This window comes from Paroedura picta, chromosome 6, assembly GCF_049243985.1.
Source record: "Paroedura picta isolate Pp20150507F chromosome 6, Ppicta_v3.0, whole genome shotgun sequence".
Lineage (NCBI taxonomy): Eukaryota > Metazoa > Chordata > Lepidosauria > Squamata > Gekkonidae > Paroedura > Paroedura picta.
Window position 1 is genome coordinate 96901120 of NC_135374.1, and position 25933 is coordinate 96927052.

Below are 25933 nucleotides of genomic sequence, written 5' to 3' on the forward strand. Positions count from 1 at the left end.
CAGATTGTAAGTGGGACAGAAGGGACTGTGTAGGTGCTTAGCTCTTGTGGCCATTTCCTAAATTCTGCAGGGGGTTGAACTAGATGACCCTGGATGTACCTTCCAACACTGATTCTATGATTTAAACCCATAAAGCATCCTAGCATTAATCTTCTAATTCGCATCAATAAGCAAGAGCTCTATGATCACTTGCATTTAGCAATTCCATCCCTATCTAGGATCTAAAGTCCCTCAGCAGAACATCAGGAAAAAACCTTTGCCAATTTCCCCTTTTAATTGCATATGCAGAATTAACCACTCATGCCACTCCAGAAGGTCTTCTGTCGCCCCTCCCCCTCAGGAGGAACACGTCAGGAACCTCAGCAGGTGGCAGGCAATACGAAAGTTCACTTCTACTGACAGAGGAAAGTGAATTTGGGATCTAACCCCATGTCTTGTGTTTCTACCATTACCCACTCTACAGCATGCACATAAAGCTTGAACACCACATGCTCTTTTAAAGAGGCACTTATTTTACTGTATCTTCCCCTCCCCTCCTCAAGGACTTGTTTTTCTATGGGCCAAATGGCTCCTTTAAAAAAAAAAAAATCGAACACTGTACCTTAGCGTTTGAACCCAGCTTTTGAGATTTATGCTAGGAGCAATGTCTTCATATTTCAGCGCTGACTGAACATCGAAGCGAACTATGCCTTCCGAAGCATGCTAAGAGAGAAAAGCATTTATGGTTTGTTTTCTGTTCATTAGAATTGTGAATTTCAGGTGATGAATACATGATCTTGTAGACAAAAGGCTTCGCCACTAAAAGAAAGCCATATCTGATAAGGCAGCGGCCCCCAACCTTTTTAAGGCTGGGGACTGGCCTGCAGGGGTGGGGAGAGAGTGAGGACCGGGTGCAAATGCGCATGCGTGACAGCACTGTGCAAACGTGCATGCATGGAGCTGCCACACATGCGTGTTTGCACCCTGCCAGCAGCATTTGGGCACACGGTGAGCAAGTGACTGTGACGTTATGATGCTCACTTTGAAAGTTTAAAACTTTGTCGAATGAAAGGTGTGCTTATTTGTTTGTTGCTTTATATGGTTTGTAGGGGGGGGGGAAGGTATTCCTGTCTCCCGGAAGCTTGGGGGCAGGAGCGGAGGAGGGACCTTCTTCCTAACGCTAATTTGAGAATGCACATGTCTTTTGCTGATGTGTTGCAGGTTGTTATCAGGAGTCAAGCGCTTTTAAAAGGGGGAATCCACTTTTTACGATTCCCACTGAAGTGCTATAAAAAAGCAAATGTTGCGGGAGTGTTGCTGAAGTTTGTGTATGTCGTGCATAATGTAAAAAATGTAGCATTTACAAAGTGTTACAATTCAGCAGAATGGACCTATGAGTGGGGCCATAAATAGGTAGTTAACCTATTTCATATTTCTAGGGGCACCAAAGCAAACACCCAATATCCAGACAAATATTTATAAATACTTCAACTGCTCATTCCGTAATCAGCATGTGTAGACTTAACAATTGACATAATAGGAAATGGTTAGAAAGTGGTTTATTTTTACAAGGGTTAACTGGCAAGGGGAAGAGTGGTGGAAGAACGCTGCCTGCACAGACGGACATGCCTGCCTAATCACTGTTGCCATCTTCCACCAGCAGGTGAAGTCTTTTGTTTCATTCTGCATTCCCTAAGTGATCCCTCCTTCCTGAACTGTACTTTAAAGGTTGTTTTTATATGTCCATTTTAGCTTTGAGTATGTGTTTTTGTTGATCTGAAGAAGTGATTTTACGTTTATTTTTTGTCAGCTACTTTGGTTACCCTTGCGGGAGCAGAAAGATGGGGCATAAATCTAATAAATGGAGTAAAGCAAAGGAAGAACCTCGTCCACTGAAGGCCCAGAATCTCTTTTCTTGCAGGTGCACAGTGCAAGGTTAAATGAGTCACTTGGTATAACTTGGTATATAGCAGTGGTCCCCAACCTTTCTGAGGCTGGGGACCGGCAGGGCATCGGACCGCACCCGCGCATCGGGCCGCGCCCGCACGGCCGCGCGGCCCGGCCCTGATTCCCTCCCCCCCCCCGCAGTAAGAAGCTTCCCGGGCCGCAAGCTTGCGGCCTGGGAAGTTTTTTACTGCGGGGGGGGGGGCGGGGAGAGGGAGCCGCGGCCCGGCGCCATGGCCTTCGCGGCCCGGCCGGGGAACCACTGGTATATAGCATGTATAACATGAATCATAACATGAATCAGCAAGAAACTGGGTCTTATAAGCCATTGTGGTTCCTCTACCATTTGGAACATCTAAAACATCAGCTTTGAACACAGAGCTTGCACAGAAGAAAGTTGTGGTTCTCCACAGCACCTCCTCTTAAAAGTCTTTTAACATGTACATTTACTAAAGCAAAATGGAAGACAGGAAAGGAGACTCACAATGTTTAGCTGAGAAGGAGTGCAAACTACGCCATGGAAAGAAATGGTGTAGTCGATGCTGACATCATGGAGGCTTGCCCACCAACGGGCAATACAGAACTCGATAGTTCTTTCACCCTGTGGAGTAAGAAAGAACATGGGTTGCCATTATTTTTAAAAAAAAGGTCTAGGTTAGCACAGATATTCTGACAATCTCTAAAATGATAGAAATAAACAGCCAAAGGTGCTAGATACTATTACAGAAAGGATAACCTTCCTGGGGCTTGAGTTATATAAATCATAATAGGCTGCCTTTTCATGAAGTGTGGGAAAGATTAAAAGTTATTTAGGATATTTAAAACAGCAGCAAGGAAACTTACAGCTGAGCAGGTCATGGGGCAAAATACATCAACACAATGAGCCTCCTAAATTTTCATAATGTTTTTAAGGACTTAACTGCTCTATTGATCCATAATAAAAAATTGATATGTGAGAAATTATCCCTTACCTTAGCTTAGACCATTCCCTTCCTTGCAATCCGTACCTTAGCATGTGTAAGAAAGCTAATAAGTAGGGATGAGCAAGAACTGGAAAGTTCCCTTTGGGGTTTTTCCTGAGCCCAACCCCTCAAAACCAACCAAATTAGAAGCCATGAAACAAACTGGCCAGTTTGGGCTGGTCCATTTCACTTACTCACTTAAAAGCAGCAAGAGGTGAAAGGGGCTACACACCCCACTATAAGACTGTAGATTTTGCTTCCTCTTGTTTCCAAGTGCTAAAATGGCTGCTAAATGTTATACTAAATGTTACATTGCAAATATTACTATTCATGTGTACATTAAAGGTAAAGGTATCCCCCTGTGCAAGCACAGAGTCATGTCTGACCCTTGGGGTGACACCCTCCAGCGTTTTCATGGCAGACTCAATACAGGGTGGCCTTGCCAGTGCCTTCCCCAGTCATTACCGTTTACCCCCCAGCAAGCTCATGGGCAGACAGCTTCAGATAGCATTTCTGCTGCTTACCACTCTGTGCCACAAGAGGCTCCTATGTGTACATTAAAAATTTTAAAAACCTCATTAATGATACACTATTGCTGAGATACAATACATATTGACACTTGGATAAAGTGACCCAAAATAGAGGATCAAGTGCCTTTCAACCCCTCTCAGGGTCTTCTTCAGTAGTCTGATATTAAAATGCACTGATACAGGGTTGCAATAGGGACAATGTAAAGTGGTAAAATGAATTCAAGAAGAGGCTCCTGCTAGTATAAAATACCTCAAGACATACCTTTCTAGGAGCCCCTGTGCAAAATATTTATTTTGAGACGTTCCCTCCTTATTCTTGCCCTCTCTTAGCCTGAGAGCATTCTCGTGTGTCATGTATGAAAGAGGGAGGGGGGGGGGAAATTGATCACTGAAATGGCTTGCAGATGCTTCAGCTTTCCAGCAGGGTCCACATGCCTGCAAGCAATGAGGCCAAATGGATGCCAGCCATTTAAAACCCTGTTTTGCTTCCCAGCCAGATTTGTGATGAATTTAGGATCATGAACCAATTTGTGCTCATCCCTACTAATAAGTAAATCTCTGCAATCCACATGTTCATACCTAGCCTCCCCGATTTCAGTCCTCAGATGTGGTACAATATTTAAATTGTTTAAATATTAAGATTATTAAGATTGTTTAAGCCAGCTAACTTGACAAGTGTGTGCAACTACCATGCAGAATTTACTTGATTGGTCCTCCACAACTAACCTTTAAGGTGGTTTATTATTATTCTTCCCATTATTCTCTGATGTGAAGAAAAACTGTCCACTTTGTAGCTGAAGAGGTGTGCGTGATGCAATGAAAGCTTATCCTTATCCATTGTTGTTCCGCTATATATTTCTGAAACAGCCTAGGGGGTGGGACGTCTCCGGCTGTCCAAGTTGGAATAGGGCCAATCAGGGTGCAGCCAGCTTTGTCCTCATTGGCCCTGCCCCTGTAGCTCCCGCCCTCCGGCCCTGGACTCTAGCCTCTTTGCTCTCAGACGCCTCAGTGACTGGAGCCAGCAGCAGGTAAGGGGAGAGGGCCCTGGGCAAAGGGTCGTGGTGGAGGGCTAGCAAACGAGGGCTTCCTGGCCTGCTGACTGCCTGCTAAGGAGCTGTGTCCCGGCCCTGATAACGAGCTGCCCAGCCCCCGCCTGCCCCACGATCTGCCGCCCAAGGCCACCTTAAGCTGCCTGGCCAGGGGAGGGGACCCTTTCAGGGCCCATTCATAGGAATGGGCTTTGAAGCTAGTCTTGAATAAAACTCTGTCTTAAGGGTGCCACAGGACTCAAACTTGTTCAGCTTCAGACCAACACAGCTACCCACCTAAATCTAAGTACACTACTAACATCCTAATCTCAAAACCAAGCATATGATTTAGTGGGTCAAACATGATTTTAGCCCTGCCTTAGTATTCTAAGACTGCTGTTGTAACAGTTTTGATTCTGAACTCAAGGTAACTTACTAAGACAGGAAATGCTTCGGTAACTGATCCCTTTTCTGGCACAGAAGAGAATTTGTAGAACTCATGGCTCCGGTATGCCTTTTGTTTTACTAGCTGAACCGCATGGAGAACAAACTTGGCGGTCACATCAGGTGATGATGAACACACAGTTACTTCTACAAAGGAAGAGACTCACAACGTTAGTATTAGAATTTTGTAGGCGTTCGGGTCGTTCCCCTGGAAACTAGCATGTATCATTTAAGACCCAGCGGCTCTGTATGCTGAACACCTTGATTTGCCAATCTTTGTAACAGTAAAGGGCTAAGAAGCACCGAATTAATGATATTAAGAACTACAACATCAATAGTCAATTGATGTGTGTATAGAAAAAAATCCCATGAAGTTTTTAAATGGACAAATTGCATTTTCATTTAAAAAAAAACCACATTGCTTTGCCTGGTCAAATGTTCAAGTTCCATGAAATACAGTAGTATTTTCCTTACCAGCCCACGTTGCTCCAGCAGGAACTTCAATAAAGTGCCTTTGAATCTGACCAGGTTTAAAATGAACATCGGTAAATTTCAGTTCATAGTGTGAAGATTCATTCGTCCTGCAAATAGAAACCATGTTTTAGGTGAGGTGAGCTGCGGATGACAAATCAAGTAAATATATGGCAATTAGAGATTGCAGGAAACTCTCATGGAAATTCACAGCATTCCAGAAAACCTTTCTGGTTGCGTGTGCTATTTTAAAGAAGGCTCATGCTAGGAATTTCATTTAATTTTTAAATCACATTGTGTGAAAAAGAAAGCAACTTTACGATGTCAATTCACAGTGTGAAGTAAAAGGTAAAGGTATCCCCCCTATGCAAGCACTGGGTCATGTCTGACCCTTGGGGTGACGCCCTCTAGCGTTTTCATGGCAGACTCAATACGGGGTGGTTTGCCATTCCCTTCCCCAGTCATTACCCTTATCCCCCAGCAAGCTGGGTACTTATTTTATCGACCTCGGAAGGATGGAAGGCTGAGTCAACCTTGAGCCGGCTGCTGGGATTGAACTCCCAGCCTCATGGTCAGAGCTTCAGACAGCATGTCGGCTGTCTTACCACCCTGCACCACAAGAGGCTCATTGTGAAGTAGCTATTACAAAAAAAAAAAAAAAAAAAAAGTGGAAATGGAAAGGTGCCCCTTCCAGGATATGAACAGGAGGGTTTTCTATCTGCTACTGAAAGTCCGAGGCTGAGAAAAACAATGGAGGTGGAGTGCTAAGTTGTGAAGAATTCGTCTGGCCACTGCGGTACACTGAATGCCCAACCAGCTGAGATATTAGATTTCCTCCAGCAAGATTCTCATATACTGCTGATTAATAATCCCAAATTAAAAACTCTTATGTATAATTACAGCACAAAAATGTTATGCATGCTAACGTCCGCGTATTAATTTTAAATTGATGTGTGAACTGTGCCTTGTTGTTGACTGATTGTTGAGTGTAATAAACGTTGACAACGATGTTAAATAAGTAGTTCTTTCATGCAACATACATTATTCTAATTTTACAGATGGTGAAAATGACGCGGAGATAAAGCGACATGCCCAGGTCACAGAACAAGTTCACAGAATCCGGTTCTCTTGCGAGCAAACCTAGCTCTTTGTTCTGGGAACCAAAGAGGTTTTCCTCTTCAAGCAAGGACATTTTTCATCCTTCTCACTGATACTCCGCAGAAAATGTGCCACAGATAGTGGAGGCTCAGATGGAAGACCACCCCACAAGTATTTATGTTCACAAAGCATTCAGAACAATAAAAGCATGCCTACCTTCCTGGTATAACAACAGTGATTGGAACTCTGAACAAAGGACCTGCATTAGGCATTGATATTTCATAACCGCACACCTTTAAAAAAAAGGAAAACGCAACAGAATTCTATTTAGAAAGTATGCTTCAGCCTTTTGAAGGTATATCTAAGCTGTCTTGAGCTTTCACAATTATAGTTCTTGAATATAAGCTAACACTTGGTTTGCTGTGCCTGTCAAAACTATTAATGGTGAAGGAAATCTGGGAGCTCTCCAGGCAGACTAGGAGCTCTGTCAGTTCACAGCGCTGTCACGATGCACTAGTCCTTTCCACACATATCAATTACCAACACCCCCCTATCCTTATATTGACAAACGCTTGAAGTGGTTCAGCTGGAAGTATGAGACACATAGTAAAGCAGGGGCACTACTGCATTGCACAGAAGGGAGTAAATGGTGCACAAAGTAAGCTGCTCTGTCAATGTTGACAGCAGCTGACTTTTATTGCCCCTGGTGCTTAGGAAATTTTAACATCGGTAGATGAGAAGGAAAATATAGACAGACAGCTTTTATTGTATTGGCCAAAGACCTTCGCAATGGGAGTGAAGGCAAACAGGAAGCCCACATGGCATAGAAGTTCCATCAACAAGACTGAAAGAACTAATGCTATGCTGCCACAAGAGTGCTGGGCTAAGATGTGGGAGACCCTTCCTCTGCCATGGTAGCTTTTGGGTGTCCTTGATCTGGGTGACGTGTTCTCATCCCAGCCTACCTCACAACGCAGCAGTTGTGAGGATAAGGAGGAAAGGATTGAGGATATAAATGAAGTAAGTATACCAGTTTGGTGTAGTGAGAGCCAGTTTGGTGTAGTGGTTAGGAGCGCAGACTTCTAATCTGGCATGCCGGGTTCAATTCTGCACTCACCCACATGCAGCCAGCTGGGTGACATTGGGCTCACCACAGCACTGATAAAGCTGTACTGACCGAGCAGTGATATCAGGGCTCTCTCAGCCTCACCCACCTCACAGGGTGCTTGTCGTGGGGAGAGGAAAGGGAAGGCGAATGTAAGCTGTTTTGAGCCTCCTTCGGGTAGAGAAAAGCAGCATATAAGAACCAACACTTCTTCTAAACAAAATAAGGTAAAAAGACAAGTACCTCTGTATAATGAACTCCTTCACGCAGACCACGTGGGTCAACACGAATATTAATATGTCTACACTGATTCATGAGCTCCAGGTGAGAGGGACACTGGACCCAGGGTGCACTTGACGTTAAAGCTAAATGAAGCTGGAGAGAGATCCGTTCGGTATTTTCTGAAACAAGAGCATGCAAGTTTGAAATCTTAATACAACTATCAGTTTCAAAAACATACTTTAAAGTCCCTTAGTTTTCTTGCACCATGTGACCGATTTACACATGAGCTCCCCCCCCCCAATCAAATCCTCCTCATGCACTACAGAAAATACACAGTGCAAGCCGTTCCTTTCTTACCTGTATTCTCAGGAAAGAATGGCTCTATGCCAACTCCATGGTCTGAAGGTGCAGTCACCTGCACAGGGTCTCTGAGGTAAATCCCACGGTTGTTGCCAACAGTAACTGTGAAACCTATGCTGTTGGCAAATGATGAATTCTGTATGAGGTAGTCATAGGCTTTATCCACCTAGAAGAAAAGGGAACGAGAACCTCATAATTTGGAAATTCAACTGCATCGAAATGATTACTATTTGTATAATATCTATATCATGTATACAGAACTAGCCCCAACTAGAATTCAAGATGTAGGTCTACAGGAAATACTATCCACGCATTCTCCCCCCCACCCCCCATGTCTTTTGGAATTAGTTACTATCTCAGTCACTGTTTTCAGATTGTACAGATTGGGTGTTTTGAACTTCTTGGGTGTTGTGGGTTTCTGTCCACAATTTTCATATCATGTCTGTAGAGGGACTGTGATACACATGTATCACTATCTATTCTGAGCAAGAACTCCTACGCATGCAACACGCATACTGCTGTTCTTGCCCTAACCACACAATTGCACAAGTTTCTGTGTGCCCCCTTCCCCAATGAACCTTGGGATCTGGGATCCATTCACTGCTGCAGTTTCCACAGCCAATGCTCGCTCCATGATCAATGGTACCAAAAGCCACCAAGAAGCCCAGGAGAATTAACAGGACTGCAGCTCCCCCGTCCATTTCCTAGCGCAGGTCAATCTCCTAGGTGACCAAATCTGTTTCGTTTCAGTCTGATGGGCTGGTCAGGCTGGAATGGATCCAAGCAATCTGCTTCATTTAGGAATCCATGGGATTGCCCAGCCATCCTTCATTCCATCACCTTGTTCAAGAATGGTACACTTGAGACTGGACAGAAGTTATTCAACTCTCCTGGGTCCAGAAGACATTTCTTCAGGAGTTGAGGCACAAATGCCTGCATCAAGGCAGAGGCAATCACTCTCTCTTTTGGGGAGACATTTACCGTCTCCTGGACCAGACTGCCACTCCACACCCCTGCAGATTTACACCGTCAGGAGAGGAAAGGACCATTCTAGCAGGTGGTAGGTCTCAAGCGTCCAGGAAGGGAGTAGATGTGAGAAAATAATACTATCTGTGGCATTAAGTAAATTTCAGGGATTTTGCACGTTTGAAGCGGCTACAACCCATATCATAAAAGTAGCTGTTCTAACAGTCAAACCAACATGGCAAATGCAAACACACAAGCATTTCAGGAACCTTGTGTAACACAGGTCCAATCCATTATTTGTTGTGCAACTTATCTCGCAGTTTCAGCACCGAGTTGCGAACCACTAGTTCTAATTAAAGCCGGTTGAAAACGAAACTGGAAACAGCTATAAGGTATAACAAGAACTTTGCTGGTGCAGGGGGTCAAGCGTCAAATGATGGAGTAACACAACAAGGGGGCATCTATTAATTACAAAACAAACAGATTTGCTGCCAGCATGCCTTCGGAGGACATTGTTCCTTTCAGTTTCATTTTAAGTACCTGAATAATCCCGTGACCTTGAGCAAACACATGTATGTTCTCCACCTTCACGGCAGTATTTTCTAGTGCTCTCCTGACTGAATGGACAGTGTAACGCACATCATTAGCTTTAAGTCCTGCAACAGAAAAGGACGGCTGAAGTTAGGGAGATCTGCTCCTTATGGCTTCCTTTAAATATTACGAAATGTCCTTCTGTTCTCATCTTGTTTAAAAAGAAAGGGTTTTCTGTGCACCTTACCTGAGAGTACCAAAGCAATCCCTCCACACGCATTGGGCGAAGACATTGATGTGCCGTTCATGAGCTGTGTTCCTCGTAAAGTCCAGTTAGGAACAGAGGCAATAGCTCCTCCAGGAGCACTGATACTCACTCCTAGAGCTCCATCCGTACTAGAAAATGGAGAACAAAGAGAATACAGAGAATACAAACAAAGAATACAGAGAATACAAACTGAATACAGTAGCAAATCCCCAGCTGCCTCCCAAGCCATGCAATAAGTTGTCTTTAGAAATACATGAAGAAAGATGTCATTCAGCATCTCCACCTGACTCCCATCAGGTACCGCCTCCTAGCTGATCCCTAAATGTATGAACCAAATCCCCACTTGCTGTGCCTAATCTTTTAATAAAGGATAACCTATGCTAAGTAGTAATTTACTGTGGTGAGCTTATAAGCCTTTGTTAAGCTAAGTATGAGAGATAATTTTATGATGATCACAGCTCAACAATAACATAAACAGCAACGCACACAGCGGCACATGCAGCAAAATCAAAGCCTCGTTAAAACCTAAAATCCACGTTACGCGCGTAGATAATACCGTCTCCTTATTAAACAAGCTGAAGCACAAAATTTGGTCACCGTAAAGGTAGTCTCCTTGGAGGTGAAGGAGAAAGGGTACATAAAACTTGTCGGAATGGGCCGGAAAATTGGATAGACCCGAGTGACTTGCAAGGAACAAATGTGCTTACAAAATGAACACAACAGCACCGATGCATCCATTTCACCGTTTAATCGGCAATGATAAACAAGCTGAGAATATGGGGTGTGTTTAACAAATTCCTACTAGAAACACTGAAGGCAAAACATTGATATTTAGCATTTTAAAAAATATTTGATATCTAGGGAATTCTAAGGCACAAAGGGAAAAACATTTGCTGTGATTCCCTGTTGCTGGGAGAGTGAGTTTCTGCTCTATCTGGATAGAAGTCTGTATCTTAATAAGTTGGTTATTTTTCTGCTCTTCAAAACCTTTAAGGCTGCAAGGGTAAATCGATATAATTGTACTCTGAGAAGGGCACTGGGAATGTAGCATGGGATGTCAAACATGCATCTGGGAAAAGCAGACTGAACGGTCTCCTGGGAACGAAAACCCTTTATAGAAAAACAGCTGTGAGCCACACTTGAGCTGAGCTATCATCTTGTCTTGGAAGACTTTAATTACATATGGTAGCCCCCTTTCAAGTAAAAGAATCCCAAGGGAGCTGATAACACTTGGAGGACATTCTCAGTAACATGGCTATCTGAACTCTTCATGAGCTAGATTGAAAAACTACACCTGGTAAATATCAGGGCTGGGCAAAGACATTGTTTTCTTAGAAGTTTATGTTTGCTGTTCCACCTTGCAATATCCGCTGAGAGTCCAATGGGGTCTTCTAAGGCCTACATCAGAATGGGAATGACCATGTCATCTGCATAAAGCACTGTGGCAATTGGTCTATTCAATAGTCAGGGCAGGTGAAAGTTCAAATTAGATACACATTGTACCAATGAATTGATATAAAAATTGACAAGACACATCCCTCCTTCACACCCTGCCTGATGATGTGCTGCATTTATATTTAAATGCTGTCTCCTGTGTGATGACATGATGCAATCTCCCCCCCCCCCCAGCAAACACATGTTACTTACCTAGGCCCTCGAGATGACCATGTGTACTGGTTTGCAGGTAGCTTCTCTCGCAACGAGTATTCAGCAACCATCATTTCAGGTGACACATAAGCACCAACACCTGTAAATTCAGACATGTTTCTAAGCTTGAGTGACTAGTGTCTGCCACAGAGTGTTCCAGAATCTCTCTTGATAGATTTAAGAGACAGTTTAGACATTAAAGATTACTAATGATTCTGACAATTGTGGCTTATTTGAGAACACTGCAGTTTAATTTTAGAAATCAGTTACACAGAATGGTTTCTTCTTCTTCAAGCAGTCTACGGAATTACATTATGCACCACTTTGCAAAAAGCAAACTGTACCAACATTAATAATGTAAAGATTATTCATGTACTTGGGCCCATTTGATCCAGGCACTGCTTGGGCTTTTAAAAATGCATATATACACTGAAAAAAAGAAACCAGTGGCACCTGGATCTGGCTTTTTCTCCCAGATCCTCAACTGACAGCGATGAGCAAGGTACTCCTACATTATCAGTTAATGGCAAACACTTTCACTTTACTTCCATTCAGGCAAAAAGTGCTTGCGAGAGTCACCCATTAGCCCATGGAGATTATAATGAGTATTGCTTTTTGAGTGAGGCCAGGTATACAGAATATTCTGCAACATTTGCCCAGTTATATTAGTTACCAGTTTGCTTCCAGAGACAAGTTGAACAGCTTGAACTAGTGTCATTTGGGCATCTCTTGAGCCATGCAAACATTGTCAATAGCTCTACTGAAGATCTCACCCTCTTATAAAGTTGGGTAGGAAAGGGCCTTGCCAGGGATCGTGTGACTATTTAATTCATTTTCAAGGCACCGGGGCCTCACTGACTATAATGATCCCCCATAGGGTATAAAGAAGCAAAAAAAAATTGGCATTCCCAAATATTTACCTAATCTGAATACCACAATGGTTTTGAGAAATGCCAATGTTTTCCAGGTTCAATATACCTGAACCCATACAATACTACTGCCATTTCTCTGCAAATCCCTACAGGAAATACAGGTGCCACAACCCTAATCGAAACTGCTCCCCCACACTTTCAGAGAAGACCCAGGTGATGTGAGAACAGGGTCCCAATGACCGCACGTCTTATTTAAACTTTCTATTAGAAAGATGTAACAATAAAAATTCTCTTCTCTTCTGATTCACGCGCAGCTTTAAAAAAATACACTTGCCTATGACACTAGACGTAGTCCCACCCGGGCATCCGACCGTAGATAAGCATGGCCCATTATTTCCCGCGCTTGAAACATAGATTACGTTGTGTTTCCACACGGCTTCATTAATCACTTCACATATTCTCCTAAAGAAAAGAAGAAAAGAAAACCAGAACAAAGCGGTTCAGCAATTCTATTATTCTTGTGAAAAAAATCATAGCTATCCCAATACACTTGAGAAGCTGACTTCTAGAACAAGAAAAAAGCATCAACTAATTCTCCTCCTTTCATATTGCCCTGCCTGAACACAGAATTCTTCATCACAGTCTCTCCTCTATTTTGCTTCTCTATGTGAAGCAAAGAGAGTTATCACAAGAGGGATCTTTTTCTGTGTTGTCTACCCATGTACCCCCCTACTCGGTCTCTGGGATGCCCCCCTCTCTGGGCTCCTTTTGGCAGCAGTGAAAATACGCACTTATTTCGACAAGCGCTCCACTATTTTCATTCTCCTTTAGACAGGAACATACTGTAATGACTTCAGCTGCTGATTGCAGCTTCCATGCCAGTCACTTTACTTTTGCTGATGTTGTTTGAAACCATTTCAGCCACACTGTGGACAAATGTGACATGCATATTTTAACTAAGTGGACAACTTGAACCCCAGAGATTGTGCCTACACAAACAATTTCAAGCCTGTGGACTATAATAATCAAACAGTTGTCCTGCTTTTTCAGTGTAGGCCCAACAACAGCACTATAGACCAAAAATCCTCAGTTATGGAGGCATGGGCTTCTTTCAGGTATCTGTGGTTAGCTGACACTTCTAGGAAGCTATTTTGCTGCAATTCCTTCCTTTGCTTACTAGCTCACAACTACCCAAAAGACACACACTGGATGCTCAATCCAATATTCTAGGCTGGAAGATTTAGCAAGTAACAGAGTAACATTAATAAAAACAAGATCCACTCACCCAGCATTTGGCCAGTGTGTTGCCTCTCCGTAGCTGTAGTTCACAAGGTCGCACTTGTATTTTATTGCTTCTATCATCTGTTTTAAAAAGTTAAGACTTGATCAATCAACACTTCAATGTGTTCCATAACATCCCCTGCTTACAACAAGCCACAATGTCACTACCTTTAAAAAGGATAGATTCAAGTGGGTCTGAAGTATCACAACAGAATCAGAGTCCAGTAGCACCTTTAAGACCAACAAAGATTTATTCAAGGCACTCCTTGAATAAATCTTTGTTGGTCTTAAAGGTGCCACTGGATTCTGATTCTGTTGTGATACCTTTAACAAGGTTAGAGACTCTCCTCTGCCCCCATCCTTGGGCAATGCAAAGTCGCTTCAGAGGCATCAATATGCACCAGAGATTTCTGCGGCATCCTCTCACTTTAGACAGAGTGCTAGTGGGCAAGAACAACTCTTAACAAGATGGAAAGCACCACACACAGTGCCACTTCTGACCCAACTTGACATACTTTGCTGGCTGGCACCCCAGAAGGGGGTATATGGAGGAACGGGGTGCATGGAAGAACAGGATTGAGACATTCCAAGAGGGAACTATGAGGATAGTGACAGTCAGGTGTTCTGACAGTCAAGTTTCCTAGGTGGTTGGTACTTCTCTCTGTTCTAAAAGAGTCACAGTGCTTCAGCTCTAGCTTCTTCCTGGCTGATATACATGCTACAGGAAAGTGGAGACGAAGCTGATGTATGCAGCTCTCTTCCTGAGCAGCCTGACTAGCTAAGCTCCTCCCCTGAGCCTCCCTGCCTTGTTTTTCTGCTAGCAAAGTTGGACATCTGTGCTTTAAAAACCGATGACAATGATTTTTAATGGCTTGCCATATGTTGATGTTGGTGATTTGGCCATATACGGAAAGCTGAGCAGAGTATTAAAGGAGACCTTTGCGGCCTTATACATGCAAGTGTGACCCTAACTTGTTACTTCAATTCCAATGATTAACTGTTTCTTTACTGAGCAGAGACGTAACAAGCAACCTGAGAAGATTCTACTTGCATTCCACAACTCCAGAAATTGATTCGGCCGCTGTGTGTCATGCAGCAATATATTAACCTACTAATGCAGCCAGTACTTACAGCTCTTATGAGGCCGGTGCCTGTCTCCATTGTGCTGAGTCTGGTGTCACCGATCTTGATTGCGAGGATTTGTGCACCAGGTGCCACCCCATTTCGTTCTGGGTCATCAGGAAAATTGCCCGCAGCTATACTGGCAACGTGTGTCCCGTGTGCTCCTAAAAGGACATACACATTAAAAAGATCTACGACAGAAGGGACATGTGCATCTGGCCAACCCGATCTGCCAGTTTATATGCTCTTTTATGACATACTCTTCTGAATCATTAGCGGTCTAGGGAGAAACATGACAAAAGCATGTCGACATAATTTGCACCTCTTACAACAAGTAAAAATCCTTCCAGCCTCCTGCAGACAGCACAGGAATTCCCTGACTGGTTTGCTTATGCAATCATAGAAACACTCTTAAGGCCAGTAGAGGCAACTCGTGTGAAGGGGCTTATGAGTAAATTCCAATTTATTATTTTAAAAAATCATTACAAGTATTTATTAAACAAAATTCCACTGATAACAATATATTAAAAACAAAGTAAAAAACACATATTTAACTGCACATGACAGAGCAGACCAAACATGTTTCGACACCCAGGGGTCTTCCTCAGTGGTCAAATTATTGTATGAAATGCTCTTTTGTATAAGATCGAAATCTAAAGGCTTGCTGGGTGGCAAAGAAAAATCTGTTCAGTGTAACTCCAAATAGTGTTTCTAAAGTGTCTGATTTGGAGCCCACCTTCTAAAATATGTATTATCTGAGGCCATCACTCTCAGCTTCTGCCTAACTCTACATCAAGAGAGCATTTCCATGTGTGCCAGAAAAAGTGCACTGCGGTAGTCAAAATGTGCCATTTGTGAAGCTGCACATGAACATGACAACTCAAATCAGGGAGTGGGCCCATGAAGCCAAGAGTTAAGACAAATGTATTTTTTAACTGAATATTTATTTTAAGGATTATCTAACTGTTCTTAAATATTACCTGTTGTGAACTTCCACAGTAGGGCAAGATATTCTATTATAAGAAAATTAAGATGACTTGAGAAGTGTTTTTTAGGGAGTTATGCTTACCTCCACTAGTGACAATTGAGAGCAGGTTTCCTTCATCATAAATATTGACAGAGTAATTCAGCATCTCAGAAGTGCCAAAAGATCCATACTCCTGACCCTCTTTGTAGTTCCGTAAAACAGTAGCATTGGTGAGGTCACCGGATTCACTTGAATCTAGGCATGCTCTATGGAGGAGAGACCCAAATTCCCTTCAGTTACCAGTTTCCTCTCCTGGAAGATTACAGACATTTGCATCTACCTTCTGCAATCCAGGGCCTCCCCAACGTAGTCCACCACCATTAAGTTGGTCCAATGCAAGTCAGCCACGGCCCCCCGTTCTTTCTTGGACCCCATATAGTCAAATGTCCAATTATGTAGCAACCCTGTCCCCAAACTACCATACCCGATTTGAACGGAGGGGGACCTAGAATTAAGCAATAAACTTTCCCATGCACCAATCAGCATTTTGATGAAGGGCCATAGTGCTTGGGCAAGCCAGTGACAGCATAAAAGCAGCCAGTGTTTTGGCAAATTACTTGAATCGCAAGCAAGCAGAAACAAAAGAAATGGCTCAGCAGTGTTAAGTAAACAGAATAGGACTACTGGACAAAGCAAAGCAGAAGATACATTAAGCCTTGAGCCTGGATGCCTATGCAGTTTAGCTGGTCTAATGAATAACCTGGCCCCCTCTAGCTACATTTCATCCTCATGCATCCCCCGACCCAGAATCCCACACAGCTTGGCCTCGATCAGAGAGAGGGCTTTTTCAGTCCTGGCCTCTATCTGGTGGAATGAGCTCCCAGAAGAGCCGAGGGCTTTGTCAGAGATCTCTGGGTTCACAGGGCCTGCAAGATGGAGCTCTTCCACCTTTGGCTTTTCATTGAAACAGGGCCGAACACCAGGCTAATAAAAGTTTGGGCCCTCCCTTGCCCTCGTGGCATCTGGATCCCTCTGGGGCCCACCATCCGATGGACACTGTCAGGAACGGGTGGATGAGGAACATGGGTCTAGGAAGGGACTGCTGTGCCTGCCATCAAAGTCTGATCCTAGGCACAGCTGCTCAGATTCAAGGCCTACTAAATCAAGCAAAGGGGAAAAAATTAAGAGAGAAATACTCTGTGTAGGATTGCAAAGTTCCCCATAACATGTGCATGCAAATGTATATATGTGTAAGGTTGGAGTCCACTGGGGGAGAAAAAGAGCTAGGTATTCCTCATCTGGCAAAGAAGAGGAATCATTTAAAGCGGCTGTTTTTGACAGATAGGCCTAGTTCACCCCCTTTCTTTACTTTGAATGGCTTTGGCTTTTTTTTAGGGCCCGTGAATCCGAAAGGAAGACAGAAGTGAGTGAGGCAATATGGAGAGTAAGAGTCGATATGCACACAATGGAGCAAGGCTACCCGGCAGTGCTCTTCCAGCTGAGGATCCAGGAGTAAGTTCTCAGCTTGCACCTCCCTTTCCCCATCCAACATTGGAGGAACAGCGAGAAACCTTCTGCCATGCATCGGCATCCAAGCGAGGAAACTGGGACACAGAAAAGGAACGGCACTCTCCCGCCTTGCTTCATGACACGCAGGGAAGGCAGGCCTGATGGTTTAACTGTGCACAGGGTGCACGAAATGAAGCACAGACTCCTTGGGCATCCTGTACTTGACAAACTTACCCACCCTTCTGCTGCAGTGTGCCTCCTCTACTGCCTCATGCAAAGGCAGCAGCGGGCAGGGGAGGAATTCAGTCCCACTCAAGCGTTTACTGTTTATGGCAAGCCTCTACAGCCACAAGCAAATCACAAGGCAGAAGGGGTGGTCCGAGTGTATTATTTTACAGCCTTGTAAAAGACCGGTTACCTCCAGGTTTCACCGTCATGCCACACCAAGCAGTCATAAACAGGACCGGGATCGTTGTATTTCTTCTCGAAAGAATTCAACAACTCCACTTGACTCTGAAGCTCTTCCTTCATCAGCTTACTTTCCTAAAGATAAAGAGTTCCATAAAGTAGGCTGCAGAGACTTGCCCACATCCAGCTAAAGAGAGCTAAAAAATATATATGCCTTGATAGACTGTCAAGTGCTGGCACGACTGATAAGTGAGTTTTCTAGGCAATTGAAGACTGGATGTGTGTTTATTTACTTATTTCTCGATCATACAGGCTGCCACTCCTGACGAGTCGACTCGTGGCAAAAGCTGGCAGAGGCTCCTGGGAATTGTAGTCCATGCACATCTGGAGGGCCACAGTTTGACTACCCCTGCATTAAAACAATGTCCCAAAGCCCACCCAATCCTTCCCCACCACCACGACTGTTGCTACGGCTCCAGAACCACAGTGTAAGCCACTGGCTGGAAGTGCCTTTTCCATTCCAATCTCTAGCCCCCTCCGCATTTGGGGAACATACTTCAAACATTTGGGGGGGGGGTGGAAATGATTTGTATTTATTTTACTTATTAAAACATTTACATCTACAGCACTAGAGCCATGATGGGAACGGCCTGGGCTATGGAGGCTGCCGGGTGGACAATCTCAAATGGTGGGATAGCCAACAGATGGCTGCCTGATGACAGTAGTTGGTGTGTAGGGGCCTATGGAAGGAGATGACGGGAAAGGTCTATTTACCAAACCTGAAGTTTATTTTGCCTTACATTACTCACTTGCTTTACATTACTCACTATATCTGTAAGCCGCTCCGCGGGAGCGGTGAAAATAAAGACATAAGGGCTACGTGGGCGAAGAAAGGGGCGGGACGAGTCAGGAAAAAAACTCGAAGAGGCCAATCGGAAGCCGCAAAGTGGCTCCCAATTGGCCCCTCCGAGTGTCATTCCGGGGCTAAAAACCAAGGAAACATAAAAGCTGAAATTAAAAGGCTTACATTTTGTAATACTTTGACTTGAACACAGTCCTCAATAGGAATGGGAATGAACAAAACTATGAAGCAAAATTAATGATGAATTTTGCCATGTTCATGGTTCAGGAATGGAAGTCCATGATGGTTTTTTTTGTGGTCTGGTTCATGCCAATGTTATGGGCTTCCAAAAACTTTCAAGGCAATTCCTGGGTATCATGCCAGTTCCTGGCCAGAACAGAAAGCAGGGATTTAAAGTGACATCCAATGCTCAGCTGTTTCAAGCTTCCTTGTACTGTTCTTTTCATGTTTAAACTGCTTCACATGGCTCAGCTGTTTAGCGAGCTGAAGAAATACCCTTTAAACAGCTGAGTTCCTGGAGCTAACTGCCCAAGAAAGGCTCTTTAAACAGCTAAGAAGCATGGTGCAAACAGCTCCATGGGGAGTAGCTGTTTAAAGCTCTGTCACTCAGCTGTTTGGTTTAAATGGCTCAGAGCTATTTAAACTCCTGCTTTGCGCTCCCTGTAGAAAGTGGCAGGGATCATGAGCAAACTGATTTGGTTTGCAAACCAGCCTTCCACTTCATACAGGTTCGCAGTTCAGCAAAAATAAGATTCAAGAAATAAATAAATCTGAGAAGTTGCTAAAACAATTCCATCAGAATTCATAACACCACAAAAACTATAGCCTGTAAAGACAGAAGGGACAAGCCTAATAATGACAAACAATTTACGACCTACCTAGCACTTAACTATGATTTAGAAATTAATTAATTTGACACTACTACCAAGTCACTCTAAGTATGCATTTTCCATCTTTTTAGTATGGAAAAGGCTATTTGATAGGCCATCATGGCAACTACTACCAAGCAGTTTAAAATACAACATTTCTTTTAAGATGGTAACTAGTCCAAACCTGCGATGGTGAGTTGTGAGCTGCTTCAAATTCATCTTGTTTCCTACAGGCTTCTGCTAACACCAGTCTGTGAACAGGATCCCAAAGTTTTTCCTTGCGCTCTTTCTAGAACAGATGATAAAGGTCATTCTAAACATACCCTGATGCTTTCCAGCACAGACAAGTCCCACAACAAGTACCCATTTTGTTAAGGGCATGCAAAAATGAAGATGGTGCAGCTCCAGGGCTTGCAGAAGGACACAACATTTGCAACAGCATCCCTCTCTCCTGTGATTAGTGCAGGGAAAGAACTTCTGAAAGCAAGGCTAAGGGACAATAAAGTACAAAGATATTAAGACAGCAATGACAAAAGCACAACAGTGAAAACAAAGAACTCCCCACAACGTATCCAGAGCATAGCTTATTTGTGAACCAAGAATAGAACAGATGAAGCTCTAGCAAATAAACGTGGTATTTACCTGTATTCTCTCCTTAAGGGCTTTCGGATAAAAATCATAGCCGTTTTTTAAGCCAACATGATACTGCCCTGATGGATTTATCCAGTCTGCTGGGATCTGGAAAAAAAATTACAATTAAGAAACCTTTTTCTACACTATTCATATCGCGCTTCTGCGTGAGAGAGAGAAGTGCCGTCAAGCCATGACTGACTTACGATGCCCCCAACAAGGGGGTTTCAAGGCAAAGGAGTAGTGGTTTGCCCCTGCCCTTCCAAGTACTGACCCTGTTTAGCTTTTTAGACCTGATGAGATCAGGCTCTACCAGACTGCATTAACTGTACACAATTAAGGGTTAGGGGAGTGGCACTCACTCCCCGGTTCATGGAGAGCCACAGTTGTAATTACTGTCAACCAAAAGAGCCAGATGACCTCTGCATATCCTGAGCACCACCTCACAAACATACACCCCCACAATATTACAAAACATAGATACCTAACAATAACCTTTCCAATTTGATTACCTTCTGCGAACATAGGGTTGTCTCTCCCCACCACCACTAACCTTTTATCCGGCACTAAGGCATAGGGCTTTCCCCTCAGAGTGAGAAGCAACAGCTTAAGTGAAAGCATAAGGTTGCTAAAGCTCCCAGAAAATAGCAAGCTGGCCAAGAAAAGCGAGTAAAATCACCAACATCCAACGATGGCCAGTTTGTTCTTTCCATGGGTAGCTGCTGTAGCGGCTGTACCTCTCTCCCCTCCCTCTGCAACCAGGCTACTCTCCTCCTGGAAGCAACAAGCCCTTCACTTTCATTCCTGGTCTGAGGTCTGCAGTCCCAGAAGTGGCAGGATCTCTTTTCAGGATGCAAGCTCACAAGCCTATGGGGTAGTGGCCTTGCTCACTATAATAAAACTTGGGTGGATACAACATTGAGGAAGAATGACCAAAACAGGCACATATGGCTCCCAAGCCATTGAACATCGGTTTCAGAGATTTTCACGAATGCACACGCATTTCAGTTCTATGAACATTCATTCAGAAGCCCCAAGTGCCATGGTACTCACTACAATTTAAGAACTATACAACTGTGGCCTTCGTGTATTTCTGAAGAGATACAGAAAATCCAGGATTACAAAACATAAGTTTCTGGAAATACTGCTCACAAATCAATAATAGAGACTGTATCTATATAAAACTAATGTTCTAACATTAGTTCTAATTTAGTGATTATTATCTTTGACCCTCGGAAGGTACTGCTAGATTCAAGTGAAGGCTGACACCAAAGAGGCATAATTCTGAATATGCTTTACCTTCAGAGTTCTTCCTGAAAGGCCAATTATTTCACCATCTTTCAGTTCTAGAACAGTTGAGGTATTTACATCACCACTTCCAGTTGTATCTATGATATCAATTATCTTGGGTTTCCCATCAGTGGTAACCTAAAAGAGAAAAACAAGGAAGATGCAACTATTAATGCTACCAATGCACCATAAAGCTTGACAGCTACCATTTCAGACATCTTCTAATTGATTTGGGAAGCAAGTAGTCAATGTTATGCATTCAGACACAATGAGAAATCATGGATTGTTATAAGAAAAAAGCTTGGAATACCCTCAGACTCATAGTTTAGTTTGCGGAGAAGATGCAATCACAGTTTATGATTCTGAAGTAACAACAAATTATGAGTTGTGATTGGAAAAATCTCATTTCCAAGGTGGTGGTGGTGGGGAGAAAATAGAAGGAACACTTCCAAAAGCTTATTCTCATTTTTAAAAGTTTGCCATTATATCTGAATGCAGCAAGTTTCTGACAGCAAAGTTCAGGTTGTCTCAAAATAGAGGAAAGCTGGGTCAAATAATACACAATACCCATGACATATTTACCCTAGAGTATTAATTAACAACACAAATATTTTCCTCTTGCATGAACACCCAAGCATTTCTTAATGATGGCTTACAGATAGGGAACAGTTTAAGAAAGATGGAACAGGAACAGGTAACATTCAAAGAAACAGGTAGCTGGGACATAGGTACAAATATCAACATCATGCAAGGATAAGTACCATGACATAACAGAGGCAGATCCTAACAAGAAAGAATAATACCATGACTAAGTTTTCTAAGATGACAAGATAATAAAATGGACAACTGACATATCAAATGGATTGGGGAAAATCTGAAGTTAGTGAAAAACCTCTTGGTATTAGTGATCAGCTCAAAAGGTAGACAGAGAAACTTTATCTTGAAATAAGTAGAACTGAACACAAAGCAAGAGAACACATGAGTAATAAAACTGGGGCAATGCTTCAATTCACTGTGGAAAATCAGAAAATTAACCATGTGCATCAGCCAGGAATGTTCATATTTTCACCCAAATGACCACTACATATACCTTTTATAAATATATATGTTATTTAGGGAAGAGCATGATAAGAGGATACCCACCTAAACTAACAATATTCTAATCTGGCCAGTAAAATTCAGGAAAATATGACAGGTTAGAAATTTTAATGTTGAGGGTAGCAACAGTTGATTTTCAATAAACATGCATAGCAAATAAAATTTTCTATTACTGTTTGTTGGGAACCTGATTTCCCTCAGGGGAAAAATGTATACTATAGTGCTTCAAACTAAAAAATCACGATCTCGAAAAAGGGGATTTCATAGAACATATTGCTATTTTCCCTCAAATAACCCACACGATTAGGAAAAAACTTATTAAATCTGTGTATCAGATAATCGCAGGCCACACAAGTAATCACAGCCCACACAAAATCAAACTACTAGAGCTGAACAACAACTCATCAGATAAGGAGCAGGTTTTTCCAAGGATGAGATTTAACAATACAGAACTACGTACTCTAGCTCAATCCATTTTCTCTAGAAGTTCACAGAATTTGTGCAATACTTATCCTTTTGTTTGCTGGACTGATAATTTTCACATACTAGTTTCTTCACTAATGATCAAGGAAAAAGCATCCTTGGATATGGGAACAATTATCACAGGGAAAATCAATAGGAATACCATAAGACTCATAAATGAGATATAACCATGCTTTTACAGGACAAAAACTGCTACACCAGCAGTACATTTCCTATGGACAGTTACTCCAATCTAAGTTCATTTATTTTAGTGGGTTTCAATGGGAGCAACTCTGCTGAGGACCACTCCCAACAAAGTGAACAAGAAACTAATACTGGGCTCCATTATGAGCACTAGCTTTAATCTGTCACAAGACAAGAAATGTAATACACCCACAACTCACACAGAACAAGGTCTGTCCTCTTCCTGTTTCTTATGAATTAAGGTGTTCCCTCAAGATGTAATTCTGATTAGCAGACACTTCTGAATAACGCTATTCAAACTGAGTAAACAAGGTCATTTTATAAAATATTGCCTGATCTCTAGCCAAGTGGCACTGGTTTCTGGAATGGGTTTATGCCTGGCATCTAACACTGGGAAACCAATATGGCAATAAAATATCCAAATTGGACTTATATAGAGTCGTCTCTCTTCAGTAATTCTTTTATTCTTATTTCACACAAGTCCTGACACGTTTCGCCTTACAGCTTTTTCAAGGGACGTTTTTTATATTTAAGGACCAACTTCAACTTATTAAGGAATCTCTTGATAGAGTATAAGGTCATACAATAGCTAAACTTAGCTTGTGGTGCTTAAATATAAAAACCGTCCCTTAAAAAAGCTGTAAGGCAAAACGTGTCAGGACTTGTGTGAAAAAGAATAAAAGAATTACTGAACAGAGACGACTCTATATAAGTCCAATTTGGATATTTTATTGCCATATTGTCTGTATTTCTATATTTGTTTCTTCACTAGGACCCACCCCTCCCAGTTCATTATTTTTGCTTTTGGCATCTAACACTAGCATTACCCTTTGTTTGACTGGGCCTTTTCTAAAGCACAAGCAAATTCCTTTAAAATACTGACACTTCTGGATTTCATTTTTGTATCTAATTCAACAAGGATGATATCTAAATGACTGAAGCCAACATAAACTGAACAAACATCAGCTTGCCACACTCCATCACAACAAAAGGTTCTTAGATGTTTCTGGTGATACAGAAATACATTTCAACACAAGCAAATGGTCAGAAGTATTTTAAACACACATAAACTCACAGAAAACCGAAAGATACATCTCACAGTCCCTAGAACAGCGGTTCTCAACCTGGGGGTCAGGACCTCTTTGTGGGTCGAATGACCCTTTCACAGGGGTCGTGGCAGGGCGAGCAGCTGGTGGGGGAGGGGGTACTGTTGCCGCTCCTCCCGCAGGCAGCTGTCTGGAGCAGTGGAAGAGTGAGATTGGCATGGTGGGACAAGAGGCAGAACTGAAGTGAGAAACCCCGGAAAAATCCAATTTATATACAACCATGAACAATGGATCTTCACGCCATTGGTCAATTTCGGTTTAATTTCTGTGAAAGAACACTTGCATAATTTTATGGTTGGGGGTCACCACAACATGAGGAACTGTATTAAAGGGTCACAGCATTAGGAAGGTTGAGAACCACTGCCCTAGAAGAAAAAAAACTATAGAAACGCTTGCATGTTTCCTCTCTATTCCTCTACTGCTCTTTCCTTTTCCTCAGTGACAGAATGCAGCTTATAAACTCCTTGGGACATGCCCTGTGACCCCCCCCCTTACAATGTGACTCAGTAAAAGCCACCAGATGCATTAGGCAGCCTGACACAACAGAAGTAGCAACCACTAGCCACAAACTCTTACGCAGGGCGACTCCAATCCAACCCAGCAGGGCTTGGAGCTGTGCTGCAAATCTGTGCATGGCACTGCAAGGAAGTACCAGTTGTCTTCTTCTTCTTGGATAATAAAACACCACTCTGGCAAAAAGAAAACGCACCAAAAAACAAACGAACAAACACAAAAAAACCCACAAACTGCACTGGCAACACAGCCTTGGACACTGACTTCAATCCAAAACCACCATGAAGCTGCTAGCCTTTCCAAGGAGCTACAAACAGTCCTTATGGCTTTTACTAAACAGGACTACTGCCTTAAACTGCATCTCCCATCCACACCTAAAACTTCCCATTTGTCAAGTAAACAAATACAGAAGCAAACCTTCTTTTCCAAGATCTCCTAGACCTCTACCCGTCCCCCCTGCCCTTTCTTTCCAGGGACACTGAAGCTTCCCCAAGCGCAACCCCCTCTCCATCACCAATGCACCCTCTCGCCTCCTGTCCTTCAATAACCCCGACCTTTCCAGCCTGCCCGCCCCAGGAGAAGCGAGGGAAAGGAAGCCAAGCCACCCGCCCTGCCCTGCCCGGCACCCCACAGCACGCACCCCGTCCCCGTTACCTGCATGCCCGGCGCTCCGGGGTCCACCCCTGTGTCTAAGATGGCCAATAAGACTCCCCTTCCGTCATATTCCGGGTAACGGGCAAGGAAGGAGGCAGCGCCGGTTTCCTTCTTGGGCAGAAGCCCTTGGAATGGGAACTGCTCGTCGCCGGCCGCCGCCATGTTAGGAAAAACAAGCCGAAAGGGAGAGGGAGACGGAAGAGCGACCAGGCACACACGCGACAGGGGCAAGGGAGGGGGCAAGAGGCGCTTCAGACCCGGGTGACGTCACAGCTCTGGCAAGCGTCGCGAAAGGCGCTCCTCGGGACTCGAAGAACGGGAAAGAGGTTGCGCGTCCACCCCGGGCGCATGCGCCTCAGCCAATAGCGAAGCACAAGTGGCACTGGCAGCCGTTCCGGCTCAGCCTTGCCCTTAAAGCGGGAAAAGGATGTATGTGTGTGGGATGGGAGGGGGGGCGGGGGCATGACGGCGCAGCCGAAAAGCGAAACCTAGTGGCCTATCGAGGCGTGGCGCGGCTGGGAACTGGGATCC

The 25933-nt window shown here is 43.4% G+C and overlaps 1 protein-coding gene across 3 annotated transcripts in view; it reads right to left on the reverse strand.

The window, feature by feature from the left end:
- The window catches only part of TPP2 (tripeptidyl peptidase 2), a 42442-nt gene extending 16625 nt beyond the window's left edge, over positions 1-25817 (reverse strand). For 2 of the 3 annotated variants that reach the window (XM_077343784.1, XM_077343782.1), the window contains exons 1-19: positions 25403-25815; positions 21375-21503; positions 20088-20183; positions 19630-19734; positions 17725-17849; positions 15900-16063; positions 14840-14994; positions 13713-13789; positions 12762-12889; positions 11556-11655; positions 9888-10036; positions 9650-9765; positions 8141-8309; positions 7805-7962; positions 6673-6749; positions 5362-5468; positions 4880-5034; positions 2408-2524; positions 602-702 (exon numbers count right to left, since the gene is read on the reverse strand). In XM_077343784.1, coding sequence (XP_077199899.1) covers positions 602-702; positions 2408-2524; positions 4880-5034; positions 5362-5468; positions 6673-6749; positions 7805-7962; positions 8141-8309; positions 9650-9765; positions 9888-10036; positions 11556-11655; positions 12762-12889; positions 13713-13789; positions 14840-14994; positions 15900-16063; positions 17725-17849; positions 19630-19734; positions 20088-20183; positions 21375-21503; positions 25403-25564 — 2390 coding nt within the window. In that variant the 5' untranslated portion in view covers positions 25565-25815. Of the gene's footprint in view, positions 1-601; positions 703-2407; positions 2525-4879; positions 5035-5361; positions 5469-6672; positions 6750-7804; positions 7963-8140; positions 8310-9649; positions 9766-9887; positions 10037-11555; positions 11656-12761; positions 12890-13712; positions 13790-14839; positions 14995-15899; positions 16064-17724; positions 17850-19629; positions 19735-20087; positions 20184-21374; positions 21504-25402 lie in introns of all 3 variants that reach the window. The other variant, XR_013232145.1, reaches the window with a different exon arrangement.
- Between the last annotated feature and the right edge of the window lie 116 nt (positions 25818-25933).